General features: G+C 31.7%; 1 protein-coding gene across 1 annotated transcript in view; it reads left to right on the top strand.

The window, feature by feature from the left end:
* UNC13C_3 (Protein unc-13 C) overlaps positions 1-15,319 on the top strand; it is a gene marked incomplete at its 3' end in the record, with an annotated part of 136,419 nt that overhangs the window by 106,126 nt on the left and 14,974 nt on the right. The window contains exons 34-41 of the mRNA XM_051218576.1: positions 1,706-1,830; positions 3,347-3,565; positions 5,381-5,621; positions 7,699-7,998; positions 8,438-8,572; positions 10,906-10,977; positions 12,313-12,423; positions 13,056-13,290. Of these exons, the coding sequence (XP_051075072.1) occupies positions 1,706-1,830; positions 3,347-3,565; positions 5,381-5,621; positions 7,699-7,998; positions 8,438-8,572; positions 10,906-10,977; positions 12,313-12,423; positions 13,056-13,290 (1,438 nt within the window). The remainder of the gene's footprint in view (positions 1-1,705; positions 1,831-3,346; positions 3,566-5,380; positions 5,622-7,698; positions 7,999-8,437; positions 8,573-10,905; positions 10,978-12,312; positions 12,424-13,055; positions 13,291-15,319) is intronic.

A 15,319-nucleotide genomic window follows, 5' to 3' on the forward strand; every position in this document is an offset into this window, starting at 1 on the left:
CGTCAGTTGGATGTAACTGTATCTCAGAGTTGATGTTCAATCCGGGATAACTCTGAGATTCAGGTAGATTCAACTGACGAATCCCGAATAGGATGAAACGCACGTCGTGGATTCCACTGTTAACCACCATCCACCTTTGCTTATTTATGGTATTGTTTTACTGTTTTATTGTTTCATGCGTTATGACACCTGATTTATTGTTATTATTTTTAATGGTGATAAATATGTTTATTTATTTTATTTTAATCAAAATTTACATAATTCAAAGGTCAAATAAATAGAATTGTTGTGATAAATGTAAAATAAAAAAAAGTCGGCATCCATCAAACGAGCTGTTTTATTACACTATGTAAAAATTGGTGTTAATAAGGAACTGGATCATAAATTCATTACACAAGTGATTAAATGAGAAAATGAACAATGTGGATATATTGTTGTACATTTATGCATATACATCTGTTTTACTTATACGTTTTTGCTAAATTGACTAACTGCCCCATTCTATTTTATAATTTCTCAACAATGTTCATTTTTTTATATTTCCTAACATCGAGATGAAAGGGCCTCAATGTAAACTAGCCTTTTACGGATAATATCAAATATCTGGCTGATCAAAATAAAATAAGCTAATTATACGGGATATTTTATCATTGAATGATTATAATTTATCAGTATTTATGTGTATGTACAAAATTGTCAAATTAACGGTAAAAAGGCTGATGTTGCTTCGGTTTTCCTCATACGTCATAAACACACCTTTAATGGTATTAACTTGTCATATATATATATATATATATATATGTGGAGCAGGTGTACTCAGAAAGAATTTGCACACTTCTAACTACATATCCTGGAGAGTGTCTATGAATGCGAAACAGTAAATTCTCAGAAAATTGTTTATTGTAACTTACTTTCTAGGAACAATTGAGTCGATAGACAATCTAGGTAGTTCTTGTTACAATCGAGATACCGTTAATAAACAAACAGGACACAACAATTTCACTTTTCGCTGAACATATTCTTTGTATTACTTTGAGTTAACTATGAATTAATTTTTGACAAAATGAATTTCGCAAAACAATTTCTTGTTATTAAAACCAGAATATAGTCATAAAGTTTTATTTTAAAAATGAACATAGAAAAAAGATATGTAGACGGTAAAGGTAATGATTATGTTAATCATCTAGGTTGTGAAATTTTACTCTGTTGTCCATGATTTGTTATACCTTTGTCAGTTGTACTTAACTTTTAAGAACTCACATAAACCTAGAATATAAACTGCTTGGTCGGTTTTTACTAGAAACCATTATGTTCGTGTTGAAATACATTTTTTAATAATCATTAACCACGATAAATTAAAAAGTTTTACGACTACATACTTTTAAAAGATAAAACAATTGAAGACTACTCATTTTGATGATGAGTAGATAAAAGAGATTTAAAAGCTAATATATAGTCCCTTTCGCTTTCCAGTAATATCACACTTGAACTGATTAAGCTCAGAATGGAAATACTTGAAATTCAAGCTAAGTTAATTAATTATCATTCCTCTCAAAATAAATCATTGTATAAATTAAAGGAAATTAAATTTGTTGTAGGTTTAAATTCGATGGAACTAATATTTTCATATAAACATAATTTTCTTATTTTTCTTATTGATTTTCTTTGATGTTTCTATTCTCATTCTTTTCATCACCACTTTTAGGAATCTGTTTCACAAGATGAAGGTTCACCTTCGTTGAAATCTTTAGTATTTTGGCATCGTTTAATTACCTTACTAGTTTCTGTAATCGATGAAGACAATACTACATATGCTGCTGTCATTAATCAGTAGGTTTTTCATTTTCATTTTTTTCACAACTTAAGTGATATTTATTGTTTTTGTAATTGTATCTGTGTTTTTTTAAGAATTTATAGAAAATCAATATCATGCATATGATTTGTTTATTTTGATTGAGTCTTAAAATCCAAAGTAAAAGTTGTAACCTAATAACCCTCCTCATGTTCGTGTATTGAGCTTTTAGCTAATTTTCAAGTATGAAGGTAGCAGAAATCATGCTAAGTGGAGTAAGGTTCGAAAACTATACTGATACTTTAACATGAAGACTAAATGAAGAAAACCTGTGACGGGAGGTTTATTTCCAAGGTTAGTTGGGTTATAAAAATTAAGGGAATAACTACGTTGTTACTAGAAGTCATGAAGTATCAGAAGCTTTTAGAAAAAAACGTAAAACTTAGTGTTAATTTTGTTACTTGATCAGTATAAGATTAAAACGAAAAATAAACACGTTGACTTTTAGTTCCCACTGGAAATTTCTACCGATGCTGTTAGCCTTAATGTAATTTGGAGCATTTTGATGCTTCTTGCCATTTTTAGGAACGTTTACGAACACATCTGAACAACTTTATTTGTTCTATATTTAGTGTTAGTATGATAACTGAAATGCTTCCCGTTTAGACAGAATAAATGTTTGACTTACATGTACTACCAAATTTATATGAGATTTTAACCTTGAAGTATGTGAAAAAAGATGTATTAAACAGCCTCAATTACATGATTACTGAATTCATGAGTAAACTTTTTTTAGTTTGATTCACATAATACCGATGATCAGGTTTTAATGGTTAATAAAACTACTCTTTCGGATCTATGTTTAACAACTTAAACCAGATTATATCATTAAAGAACTGAAAAATGTCTTAATTAACAAGATATTCAGATGTTCCTGTTATGATCTCGTATCGGTTACTGATACTTTTTACTAAGAATTTTTTGTAGCCCTTAAGTGACTACAGTGATGACGGAAATACGTGAAATATAGCACCCGTTTAACTACGTTTATATGCTTTTAACTACGTAAAAACAAGAATTGGAATATAAAATGTGTTCAGGATATGTACATTTCAATTATTCGAGAACTAAGCAACAGGCAAATAATGAGATGCAATGAGTAGATAAAGCGTTGGAGCTGGTAGCATGACTCCATTTTCATAAGCGATGTTTGAAATGTAAGTAAATGGATAGACATATATTTACTGCCAATCAAATACCTATAAAAACGATCAAAGTTACAAACGATTAATTAACAAAGTCATGTGTATAAAATTATACGGAATAATCAATCAGATTAGAATGACCCCTCTGTCTCGAAGCTAGAATACAGCCATGTAGCCATTATAATCAAGTTACCACAACGTGCAATACCAATATAAGACAGATGTCCATTCCTTTCCAAATTTGAATAGTTTCCCATTGTTAATATCCGTGAATGCTGTAAACTGATCTAATCTCCATAAAAGTGAATAATGAATATTTTTTGACTCTCTTTTTTAAAATTTTATTTAGATTTCCACAAGAAGTTAATATGGGTCATATAAGTGCATTGTGTATGTGGGAACGGTTATCTGAAGATATACAAATTGCCTTAGAAGTTCATGCACGTACTGATACACGATATTGTAAATCGTCGGATTACATGAACTTATTTTTCAAATTAAAATGGTTCTATAATAAACATGTTGCTATGATCCCTTCGCAAAAAGATATTATACCTGAATATCCACGGTTAGTCTAAAAAACCAATCATTTTAATTATTATCACTACCCTTATTATTATTAAACCAATATTCGTCCATTTATGTTACTTCTTACCAAGTTGAATAGTAGGAGGATTTTTGCAATAGAGAGATTGTGGTTAGCATTGGAATTTATGATACACGTTTTGTCACATTTAGGAATCTTCAGTTAGATTTACTTTAATCTCAGTGATGAAGTTCACACTGATACTCTAACCCACCAAATACTGATTCACGCCCATCAAACAGGGAAAAACACATACGTAAAAGATAAGTAAATCAGTCACAGATTTTTATTATAGATTTATTTAACCTTTGTAGTTTTTCAGTGGTTGAAATCATGAGCGAATTGAAGCTAGACCATCATGAAAAACCTGGAAGCATTGGACGGCCGTTTCGTCCTAATATCGGACTCCTCAGGCATTTCCTGGAGTTCTGGTGAGGAGCCGTGATCAGTGGAGTTCAACCAGGTCTGTTGTGAGATATCAACTCACTGAAGACAATGGTGTACGGTGGCGCAGCTTCGTGGATTGGTTGAAGTTAGATATTTACACGGTTGAATGCCGACCAGCTCAGTGGTCTAGTTGGTTAAGCGCCTGTCGCGAGACTGATAGGTCCTGAGTTCGAATCTCGCGGGGGGTGGGATCGTGGAGGTGCACTGGTGAGGAGTCCTACAATAGGACGAAACGGCCGTCCAGTGCTTTCAGGTGTTTCCATGGTAGTATAGCTTCAATTGACTCATGATTTCAACCAGTGAAATTTCTAAAATTCCTTACAAAACCGATTCTGATATAGTTTAAGAGTTAAGACGTTTAACTTTAAACTGTTAGGTAACAGATTGAGTTAAACTTTATTCTATCAACTCCGAAATGCATCACTACTCTTCACACATAACATATGAATTAAAGTACGTAAAGTAGTACTTAATTACTGAGTGGTATTAAATTAAATTAAGAAAACCTTAAACTTTAATGAACTGAACTAGGTTTCAAAAGTACTATAGGTTAAACAATATTGCCGAAGAAATGAATTGACCTAATACTTATACAAAATACATAAATTCCTTGAAATCACTTCACCTATGTCATATCTCAAATACACCCATATATCCATACATCTTAAAATGATCCACCCTTTACTGGTGACTTAGTTACAATTTTGATTATTCAATGAATATACAGTTTGTGTAGTAATAAAAAGTTTTGAAACAGAAAACTTTCATATTAATTTTTTTTTGAATTAATCATTTATACAAATGATCAAGTTGTAAAAATATTGATTCTTATTATCGGTTATATAAGAAATACATTAAAACATTATTTTAGTCTTATCAGTTTCTTTAAATAAACAACTTAAGTTATGAATTTCCGGTAGGTGTATACACTCTCTGTCTTCCCTTAAACTAAGAGATTAAAATCGCTTCATATCTTTCTTTCTATGAACTAATTCTTTCTTCCTGTATTATATCCTTATTGCAATCTTTCTTTTATATATTACCACCTCTGAATTAACTACTTTTATGAATCAGGTGTCCATCTTGTTGTGTTAATGAGGTATGGCAACTTGGACCGATGCATATATGTTCCTGGTCCTACATTGTAGCTGACTGACTGACTGATGAATTTTCCTAATTTTAACTAAACACATACATACAATTGAACTGTCTATGAGTTGTTCCCTCTTACAAAAACTAACTTTTCTATCATAAAATAAATCTTTGTTTTATTCTTCAGTTATCAACACATTTATTTATATTTTTTCATAAAAACAATAAAATATTCTTTTTTCTTCACCCTCCATTTAGTTGGTTTGAAGTATTTGTTATGCAATGGTTAAATGAAAATGATGAAGTATCAATGGATTTTTTACGAAATGCTTATGAACGTGATAAAAAAGATGGATTTCAACGATCTAGTGAACATGCATTATTTTCTAATTCTGTTGTTGATGTTTTCACACAACTTAATCAGTGTTTTGATGTAATTAAAAAACTTGAATGTCCTGAACCAAGTGTACAAGAACGTTTCTTAAATCGTTTTGCTCGTGTAAGTATAGTATATTACATAAGTGATTATTCGTAATTATGAAAAACAAATCTTTTGAAACATTCTATTTACAGAACTTTCATAAGTAGAATTGAACTACGTATTATAAAGATTTCAATGAAGACTAAGTATTGATAATATTATGTTTGATAAATCAGTGATTTGTTTTAACTGTTAACACACTGATGAATAAATGAGTATAGTAACCGAAGTCATAAAAAATGTGATGAGTAAGGTAGATAAATATGGTTAATGTATTATTTATAATATATAGAGGCTTACTGTTTGGATTCAGGCATAAGTATATTAACTGACTAGCGTACAATTTTACTATGCTCATCTTCTGACTTCATTAACCTAACAACTGACTATATGAATAGCATATCTAGATGTGATTATAAATTATTTCGTACATTTGTTACGTTAACTAGTTTTAAATACATTTACCTATATATGTTAATTAACTTCTCTCACAAAATGGAGGGCACTATGAGCTATTTTCATCAAAATTGTCAGAACTCACGTATAGAAACTACTTAAACAAATTTTGTTTTGATTAAACTGATAAAATGCAATCGACAATACTCATGGAATTTATTCGGTTTGTGTAGTTTACTCAAATTTTAAAAATTCACAGATCTTGAGTACGTTAATATCAAAGGACACTATGGATGACGAAATACACCTATAATTAGATTTCTGTTCGCATTCAATTAAAATTTTAAGCTCTGTATATCGGACCTATTTTATCCATCTTCATACTAATCGCCATTCAATACTGTAGTCATATTAGTATCAATAAAATGTTGACGTCACTCCTCAATGTAAGTATTCCATCAGCACGCTTGTATAACTTAGTGAATCACTGAAGCACTTAAAAGTTCCTCTGTTGACCAACTCCCGTTAACTGTACGAATTCCCGAAACCTTCTTAACAAATAATGTTAAAGTAAGAAAAAGGCAACTATTTTTTGTTACAGATATGTTCAAATAAGTATCACCAGCTTAACTGTTCAACTTTTAGATATGGAAAACATTAGCGATGCATAGTATTCATAACTTTCTACAGGAAGTTACTCATAGACTAAAGTAGGTTGAAAAACAAAAAGGAATAAACAGATGGACATGATAAGTAGATGACTTCAAGACACGCATTTCGTTTTATTTGAAACTTGTCACTTAGACGTATCTACATCTCAATATTGATTTACACATTAGGACTGAAATCCAACATTTTCTGCTTCTAACGCCAATGCGTAATCCATTGAGCTACTGAGTTCCAGTAACCACTAACTTGTTCAACGTGCATTATGTTAATACCATTAACAGTAAAGGTTTGAATTGTTTGGGTTTTGATCTTTAACTCTTCAACATATGATGTAAAGAGTATTAATAGTTCAATTCATAAGTCGATGAAAGCCAAATCACTATTGAAAACCTGGAAGCACTAAATGGCCGTTTCGTTCCAGTACTGGACTCCTCAGCAATGCGGTCACAACCTCGCATGCAGGGCTCGAGCCCAGGACCTTCGTCTCGCGCGCGGACGCTTAACATCTAGACCATCGGGCCGGTATCTAACGGTGTTAATATCTAACTTCAATCGATCCATGATCTTGCGCAACCCATGCATGCAGGATCATGGATATGCACTGCAGAGGAGTCCCATACTAGGAAGAAATGGCTATCCAGTGCTTCCAAGTTTCAATAGTGGTCTAGCTTACATTGACTCATGAATTCAACTATTAAAATTACTACAATCTCTACCAAACCCCCATTCTCATCAAAAGATAAAGAATATATGATTATCAACTCAGTATATGATTTTCCACCAATTATCTCAATTCTTTATCCAATCTATGGTAGGAAATATGACTTAGAAATCCGAGTTAATCGATCAGTAACAAGCCTAGAGTATATTGTAATATGACTGCAATTTTTTATACATTATTAAGGAATTACGTTTTTTCTTTAATAATAGTTATACGTCCAATAGATCCAGTCACCAAAATATATGATAACCATTTTATTGATTTCTTCCATTCAAAAATTATTATCTTTTTTTCTTATTATCAATTTAGACTGTTAGTAAAGTACTACTAACCTATGCAGAAATAGTAAAAGCTGATTTCAAATGTTGGGTGCATCAACAAGAAACCGCATGTATCATTATGAATAATATACAACAATTACGTGTACAGTTAGAAAAAGTATTTGAAGCAATGGGTGGTAGTATACTATGTGAAGATACATTGAATGCAATGAATGATTTACAACAGATGCTTCAGGTTGTTATTGATGATTTAGCTTCACAATATGCTGAAGCATTACAAGTACAAATTGTACAAAAAATTAAAGAATTAAGTAAATTGCTTCATCAGGTCAGTGATATTGTAGTTGATTTTAAACATTAACAATTAACTTATAAGTATAATTGAACTACGTTGACGAACTGGTTAAGTTTCAAAATGCTCTTTCAAGACCTCATCATATAGTTCAAATAAAAATGTTAACTATCGGTTGTATGTTTTGTAATTTTGATGAAAACGTTACAGTGAATTAATTACAAGAGAAGTAACTTCAGAAAATCTTTTCATATAACTGTGGTAAGGAATGTAGTGCAGTGGAATGTCAAAATAAACACAATAGTATTGCAGGGCTCAAAAAGTCTATAGAAGATGACATTTTATTCGCTCGTCCGAAGTACATCTTACATATCTCATAATAAACAAGACGATTTTTTGAATAAATTAGTCGGAATCTAAATTGCCAAATGAACCATTTCATTGGTTTTCTAACGGTTATTTCTTTTATCAATAGTGTCCACCTAATTCCAAAGCCAATGTGGAAACTGAAGCTGAACACATATTACATCCACTTATGGATCACTATGAGTCAACATTGTCAGCTTTAGCAGATCTATGCGAAAAGACTGTATTGAAACGATTGTTAAAGGTAATATTATCACTTTAAAATTTCTTTATAATCCATTGCATTTTATTTGCTAAAACTATTTAATAACTTTACTCAGTGAGGTACATTTAAAAATAAAGCGTTTACATTAAGCTAACAAGTTATCTATTATCAATGAGTTTATAGGTATCAATGCCAAGGTTGAACTAGATACCTCCAAACAAACTGCGTATTGGGTAGAAGGTTAACAATAAACATATTTTTGTTATGTTTTAATGAGTAGAAAAGTTGTATTTCTGACGTTTCGTGACTTAATGTAAGCCACTTCTTCAAAGCAGAAGGTGGTTGCTCAATGTCATGGGTTGATTGAAGTTAGAAACTAACATCGTTGGATGTTGGCTAGGTGGTCTAGATGTTAAGTGTTCTCACTAGAGACCGGAAACTATGGATTCGATTGCTATGTTCAGGGTCGTGGATATGCATTGCTGAAGAGTTTCATACTAGGACGGAACAGGTGTCCAGTAATTCTAGGTTTTCAATAGTAGGGTAACGTTGATAGGTCCACCATTTCAGTAAAAATCAACAATCTCCACAACACTATACTGATATTTATCAATTTTACCTTACCCATATTGGCAAAGGCATTTTTAACGCAAAAGTTTTAAGACATCAAATTCCTTTTAACTGGTAACATCTACTGAGGGTTGCTCTACCCTCTAATCTACGATTTTTCTCAATATCAATATCAGTTATAAAGATGCTTTCATTAATTAAAATGAATGACAGACTTTTTTTATAACAATCACCTTCTTATCAGGGTAGCAAAAATATTTCTACTCAGTTTCCCTAGTGCTTCGGATTGTTGATAATTATTACTTTTATAAAATCAGTTGTTTTAATCTTAAATCATAAAAATAACTTTCTAGTGTTTTAACTAGTTCACTGAATTCAGTACTAGGCATGAAATTCTGATATTCTCTATTGATTATTAGCACGGCTGCATATAGCTCAGTGACTTTTTCAAGTCCATTAAAGGGGAAAGTTTTTATTTATTTACTTCTGACATGTATACTACTGAAGTACAACAAGCAGTAGCTAGACACGAACTTTGAAAATAAGCAGATAAAAGTCTAAACAGTAATATTAGCTAGTAATAAGTAGTATACGTAGATCATTTCCAGTTACAAAGACAAACAATTAAAACTCCTTGATGTGAGAGGGTTAATATAATGCTCATCAGCTAACACACACTTGACTATTTTCAAACTGTAGCGTAAATCCCGTTACAAACACAGTTAGGCAGTTGAAAACATAATCTGCAGAAATTTGTATGATTCCCGGTCTCCCACATTGTACAAGGATTCCATGTACCTAAATAAATGGTTGCTCTGGTTGTCAGAAGAGGCATAGGCCCCGTGACTTCTGAAGGAACTCGGCTTTCACCATGAGGCGTTATAGTTCTTCTTAATGAAGACCTTCTGACTCCCAGGGCAGAGTTTAAATGGTTTGAATAATTTTTTGTGGTTAGCGTTTTTTTCAGCGAGTTAGTTTTTTACGGGATGAGGTCGCTAACCCCATGCCCAGCTCTCCTTCTTTATCCGGGCTTGAGACCGGCAGTAGCCCCCGGAGTGACTCCAGGTGGAGTTTGAAGACATAATCAGTTGTAACTAATTCAAACATAAACCGTACAATCTGTAACTAGTTTAGAAACTCCCTATTTGATTTATTGTGGATTTAATTATGGAGTTGCAAGAAGGTTGTGTCATACACTAAACCCCAGTACCGATAAATATAATCTACCGATGAACTTAGTAGATATATTTAATGCTAAAAGCATTCTCATATCATCTAATCTCTGTATTCGTGTGACAAAATTAATGTAAAGTAGAAATCAACATATAGAATCATTGGTTAGAGAAGCACAAGTGTTTAAACTTTATATTTTAATTAATACTGTCACATATTCGAAATAACTTTATTGGGTAATCTATGCACTTATTGAAAGAATCAGTACAAAGGATGTAACGACTTTTGTATTGTAATTTTATATTACAATATAATGTGAATATGCAGTGATATTTTTTTCTGAATATTTACTCTTCACAATCTCAGGGCAAGCTTTGTCCTGTGATATTCCATGGTCCAATGAGAATTAAGGTTCTGGGGCGAGAGTAAATATCATACTTGTTGTCGATTTATGCATTCACAGTGTAAATGCGTTCTGACTATCGTATAAAATCAACGCTGGATCATATCATTTGGCTTGGGATATTTTTTCGAGTTTTAAAGTTGACAGTAGTTGAAACTTTCATAACCAACTAGGTTTCTTGATTATACGAAATTTCTTTTAATGTTCTGTAAAATAATGAAATTAGGAACTATGGAAAGTTACAATGCATAATTTGGAGAAACAAGTTGTACTACCCACTGTTGCTGATCCAAGAGCTGTGAGTTTCAATGTTTTGGTATTTTTAATTCAGATCTATAGAAAGTAGTAAATTTATTCGTTATTAATCACTGAAAGAAATGAGATGTCTGACTATCGTTTTTTGAAATAATGACATTAAATATACATTTTGGCTTTTGAACGTTTCTGGCAGTAACTCACTCACTATTTAAATAGCAGATCTTGGATTTATCAGAATTTTAAATTTATTCATTATCTAGTTGCTCATCAAGAATTGTTTCAGATAACTGGAAATTTCTAGAAAGATAAATTTAGTTGAAACTAATAAAAATACTTGAATGATTGAGGTGGTTGACTCAATCATTTGCTCATGGAACTAATATCTAACTAATTTAACAAGTGAGAGAACAGTTGACTAAATGATCGAATATATTTCTGCCGCCTACCTAGATTGAATAAATTGAAGTAAATCCAGAGAGTGGTCAGACTGAGACATGAAATCAGTCCATGAAGTCTCTAGTTGTTGATCTGAGCCGTATTGTTAAGTGCAGGCAATCTAGCTGAAGTTCGCACAGTTAAAGCTATCATTGGTTCGATACGTTGGGAAACACGACTGAGAATCAATCACAGTGATGCAGATGTGCTTACTTCTTATCATTCCTTATATTACACGGTTTAAAATACCTTACTTCATCTTCCGTAAATCTATTTCTTCTGGAATCATATTCTTTATGAAGCCTTTGGGAAGATCGAGAGTTTAGGAATGTGGATTAGTGATTTGGCCGGGCCCCTATCCACAGAAATATCATGAATTTATAAAATTTCAAGCAATTACGCTGAGGAGAAACTTTAGTTTTTTTAAGTAATGGGCTCTTTAGAACATGATTCGAAATCCTGAGCAGACTATTCTTTCCGCTCTCGGAGTATACTGACCTTGGACATTGTTTAAATTTACAATAAAAACAGATAGCGTAATACACATCTGATGTGGAGACGGATAAACAGTACCGTTTTGATTTACATTTCATTTTCCTAGTCATTTTTCAATCAGTGATCTTTTCCGTTAGCATTAACTTACCTTATGGCGTGTCAAATAAATATAATATTTATGCCCTTCACTTTGTTCATGAACCTATTAATCCAGAAACTAGATTAAATAACTAAATAACATAACATGAATAATGATACCATTTGTTTTATACAAAGACAATTTTCATATTTTATCCACTACAGTTTTGTAGTACAAATTCAACTTGACACAGTCACACAAACATTTTGCACTTTCTGAGATTAATTTTTAGTAATCAATGGTAGTTTTTGAATGAATGTTTGATATCATTATACGATTAATCTTAATTTTATAATCTATTTACAGATGTTTCTTAATTTGTCGATTCCGTCAACTGCACAAGCTAAATTAACAAGTGTATCTCAGAGTTTACTGACAAATGTAAGCAGTCAGCTACCAGCAAGTCGATTACTACAAGTAAGTCAGTTAATCATTTAATATGAATGATGATTCACATAAATGTTTCTGCCTATTTTTTTTCACTCGTATTTTCATTACTAACTGGAAAACAGTTCATGACTGTTCGCTGGTTACTCGTTCAATTACATCGGATCATTTTCACAATCGCATTATTACCCAGACATTATTAGTTCGTAGGGTAAACTATTTACTTACATTAACAAATAGTAACTATTTTATACAAATTATTTACCCAGTCTTTGAAAGGAATGCTTTGTTATGCAAATCCAATTGAGTTCTAAAATTAATGAGATCGATACTATAAATCTAAAGTAACATATATTTGTAAGCTAGAAATTTATGGGGATTATTCATTATGAAATTACCTGTCGTCATGAACTGATATTTTATAGAAGATGAGTGACAGCTCAAATAGGATTAGATATCTGTTTTATTTTAGTTTATTACACTTCAGTGAATGGCAACTGTGATTCTATTTTGGATTAAATATAAGATATTTAATTTCCAATCGACCAAAACATCTTTGAGTTAGTCAGTTAAAATTCAATGGTTCATATTTTGAACTTCGATCACATACTCCTAACAAACTAATTCTCATCTATTCATACTGTAAACTCGTTTTTCTGTAGGATATGTCTAAAGATTCAGGAATCTCAGAGCGAAATTTAACACCACGTCATTGTCAAATATTGGATATAGCATTGGATGCGATTAAAAACTATTTTCATGCTGGTGGTAGTGGACTTAAGAAAGCTTACTTGGACAAATCACCGGAATTACAATCATTACGTTATGCACTATCATTATACACACAAACAACGGATGCACTTATTAAAAACTTTGTGGCTACTCAGACATCACAAGGTTTGCTTATTTTCTGTATTCTACTTTGTGCTAAATTAAAAGTCAAAATGTTTTATTTTTGTAAACCCAATATGTTGTCTAATACTTAACTGACTGTTTGACAAGTTGAAATAATGGATGTACAGTTGTGATAAACGAGAATACATGTAGGGACAACCAATGTATCTTTACACAAAATTACAAAGTATCTTCGTATAACATAAGAACCATACACTGAATACTTCATCTGCAATTTTTCATCATTTGTCCTTTTTATTCTGTATGATTCTTCAAGTTCGCAATTTCTTTCTATTTACCCTTCTATTCTCTTCAACTTGGTTTTCTTAGCCTTCTACTGCCAGGTTTACCACTTTCGATGGGTGTTACATACTACTTATATCTGTCGACATAGGTAGCATACACCACACAGTTACTACATGGTATGAATACTAATTTAAATAATTCTTGAGAAAAATATTTGTTAAAATAATTAGAATGAACTACTAAGTGTAGAATAGTAGAAAGTGTACTTATCGAAAATATGTAAAGCATAAATGGATCTATCTTTATCATTCAAGCTAATGCTTGAATAAACTCTAGAAAGCAATCATTCTTTCTAATGGCACATTTATTTTTCCTGTGAAATGGAAATCGATTAGTTAATCTGAAAATAGATTATTAATTTGTTGAAGAAGTAGAAAGTGATTCTGGTTTTGTTCTCCAGCTCAGAGAACAAAACACCACCAAAATCATCCACCTGAGCTACAAATCTTCTCCACCATCTTAGAAAGTAATTCATTCGTTTTGAGGATTTCAGTAAGATTCAACATAAATATCTAAAATATGAATTTTTAGCGAGCGCCACTTTTCACTTTCAGACGACACACTCCACAGAAATTTCATATGAACGAACAATTTTTTTGAGAAAAACTCATCAATAGAGTTACTTAATACCCTTATCATTGGAAGACATTACCATAAGCTTTCTTTTTTTCTAGAGTCGAATATCACATTCAGGTCAACATAGTAACTAGTACTTTGCTGTTTCAGTGTCTCATGAAAGGTCAATATTTAAATAAAGTGCCTTTCATCAAACCTAAATATCTTGCACTCTAGTTAGGCTTTTAATAGTTGCAAGCTATGGGACGTTACAAACTACTTGATCGAACAAATTTCTCTACAACTTCCTTGAATGGATTTCTGTCCTAGATAAACTTTAATGAGTAATCTTAGGCTACTATACCACAGTTGATACTGCTAAGCTAATTTGACTAGTAGATCCGAGTCAACATTCATGTGAACTTCTTAAGATAGAGTGATAATAGCTTCTGACAGTATGTTTTTCTTTAATTTCCCATTCTTCCTTAATTCTTCTCGGATTTCACAATCTGACTTCAATAATCGATGCAGGGTTGAAATGGACATCTGAAAAACAGCTACAAACTGTTTGAATTATGCTCTTTCTTTTTATTCTCCCACAATGGAATTTTACTGGTGATATACCTTTAGTTTCGTCCCACATTAGGACGAAACGGCCATCCAGTGCTTCCAGGTTTCCATGGTGGTCTAGCTTCAATTGACTCATGATCTCAACTAATGAAATTACTATAATATCCACGAAAATCCCTTCATATACCTTTCTATTGAGTAGTTTTATTAAAGATCACCATTTTAGGGTCAATCTCCAGAATAAACCTAGCATTTTTCTGGTGTTTCCCCATTGACCCAAGTAATCATTATAAAAACCATTATTTATTTAGCGTTACCGTCTCATTTATTCCGCATTTTATGTTGACTTTAGCAGTAACTGGTTTTTTAAAACCAGATATTACTTAAGTATGACTTACATCCTGTTGTGATCATTTTTCCATGAAGGCCGTCAACTTGCTTAGTATGTAGATGCTGATAAATTTGTTGACATCATATGAAAACAACCTTTATTAAATAGCAAAGCTCAAGAAAAGTAATCATAGTAAGCGTAAAATTGATTTCCATACACTTTATTATCATGATTATTTTTCAACATCTCTAACAAACTTAATATGTTTTT

This window comes from Schistosoma haematobium, chromosome 1 (assembly GCF_000699445.3).
Source record: "Schistosoma haematobium chromosome 1, whole genome shotgun sequence".
NCBI classification, from domain to species: Eukaryota; Metazoa; Platyhelminthes; class Trematoda; order Strigeidida; family Schistosomatidae; genus Schistosoma; species Schistosoma haematobium.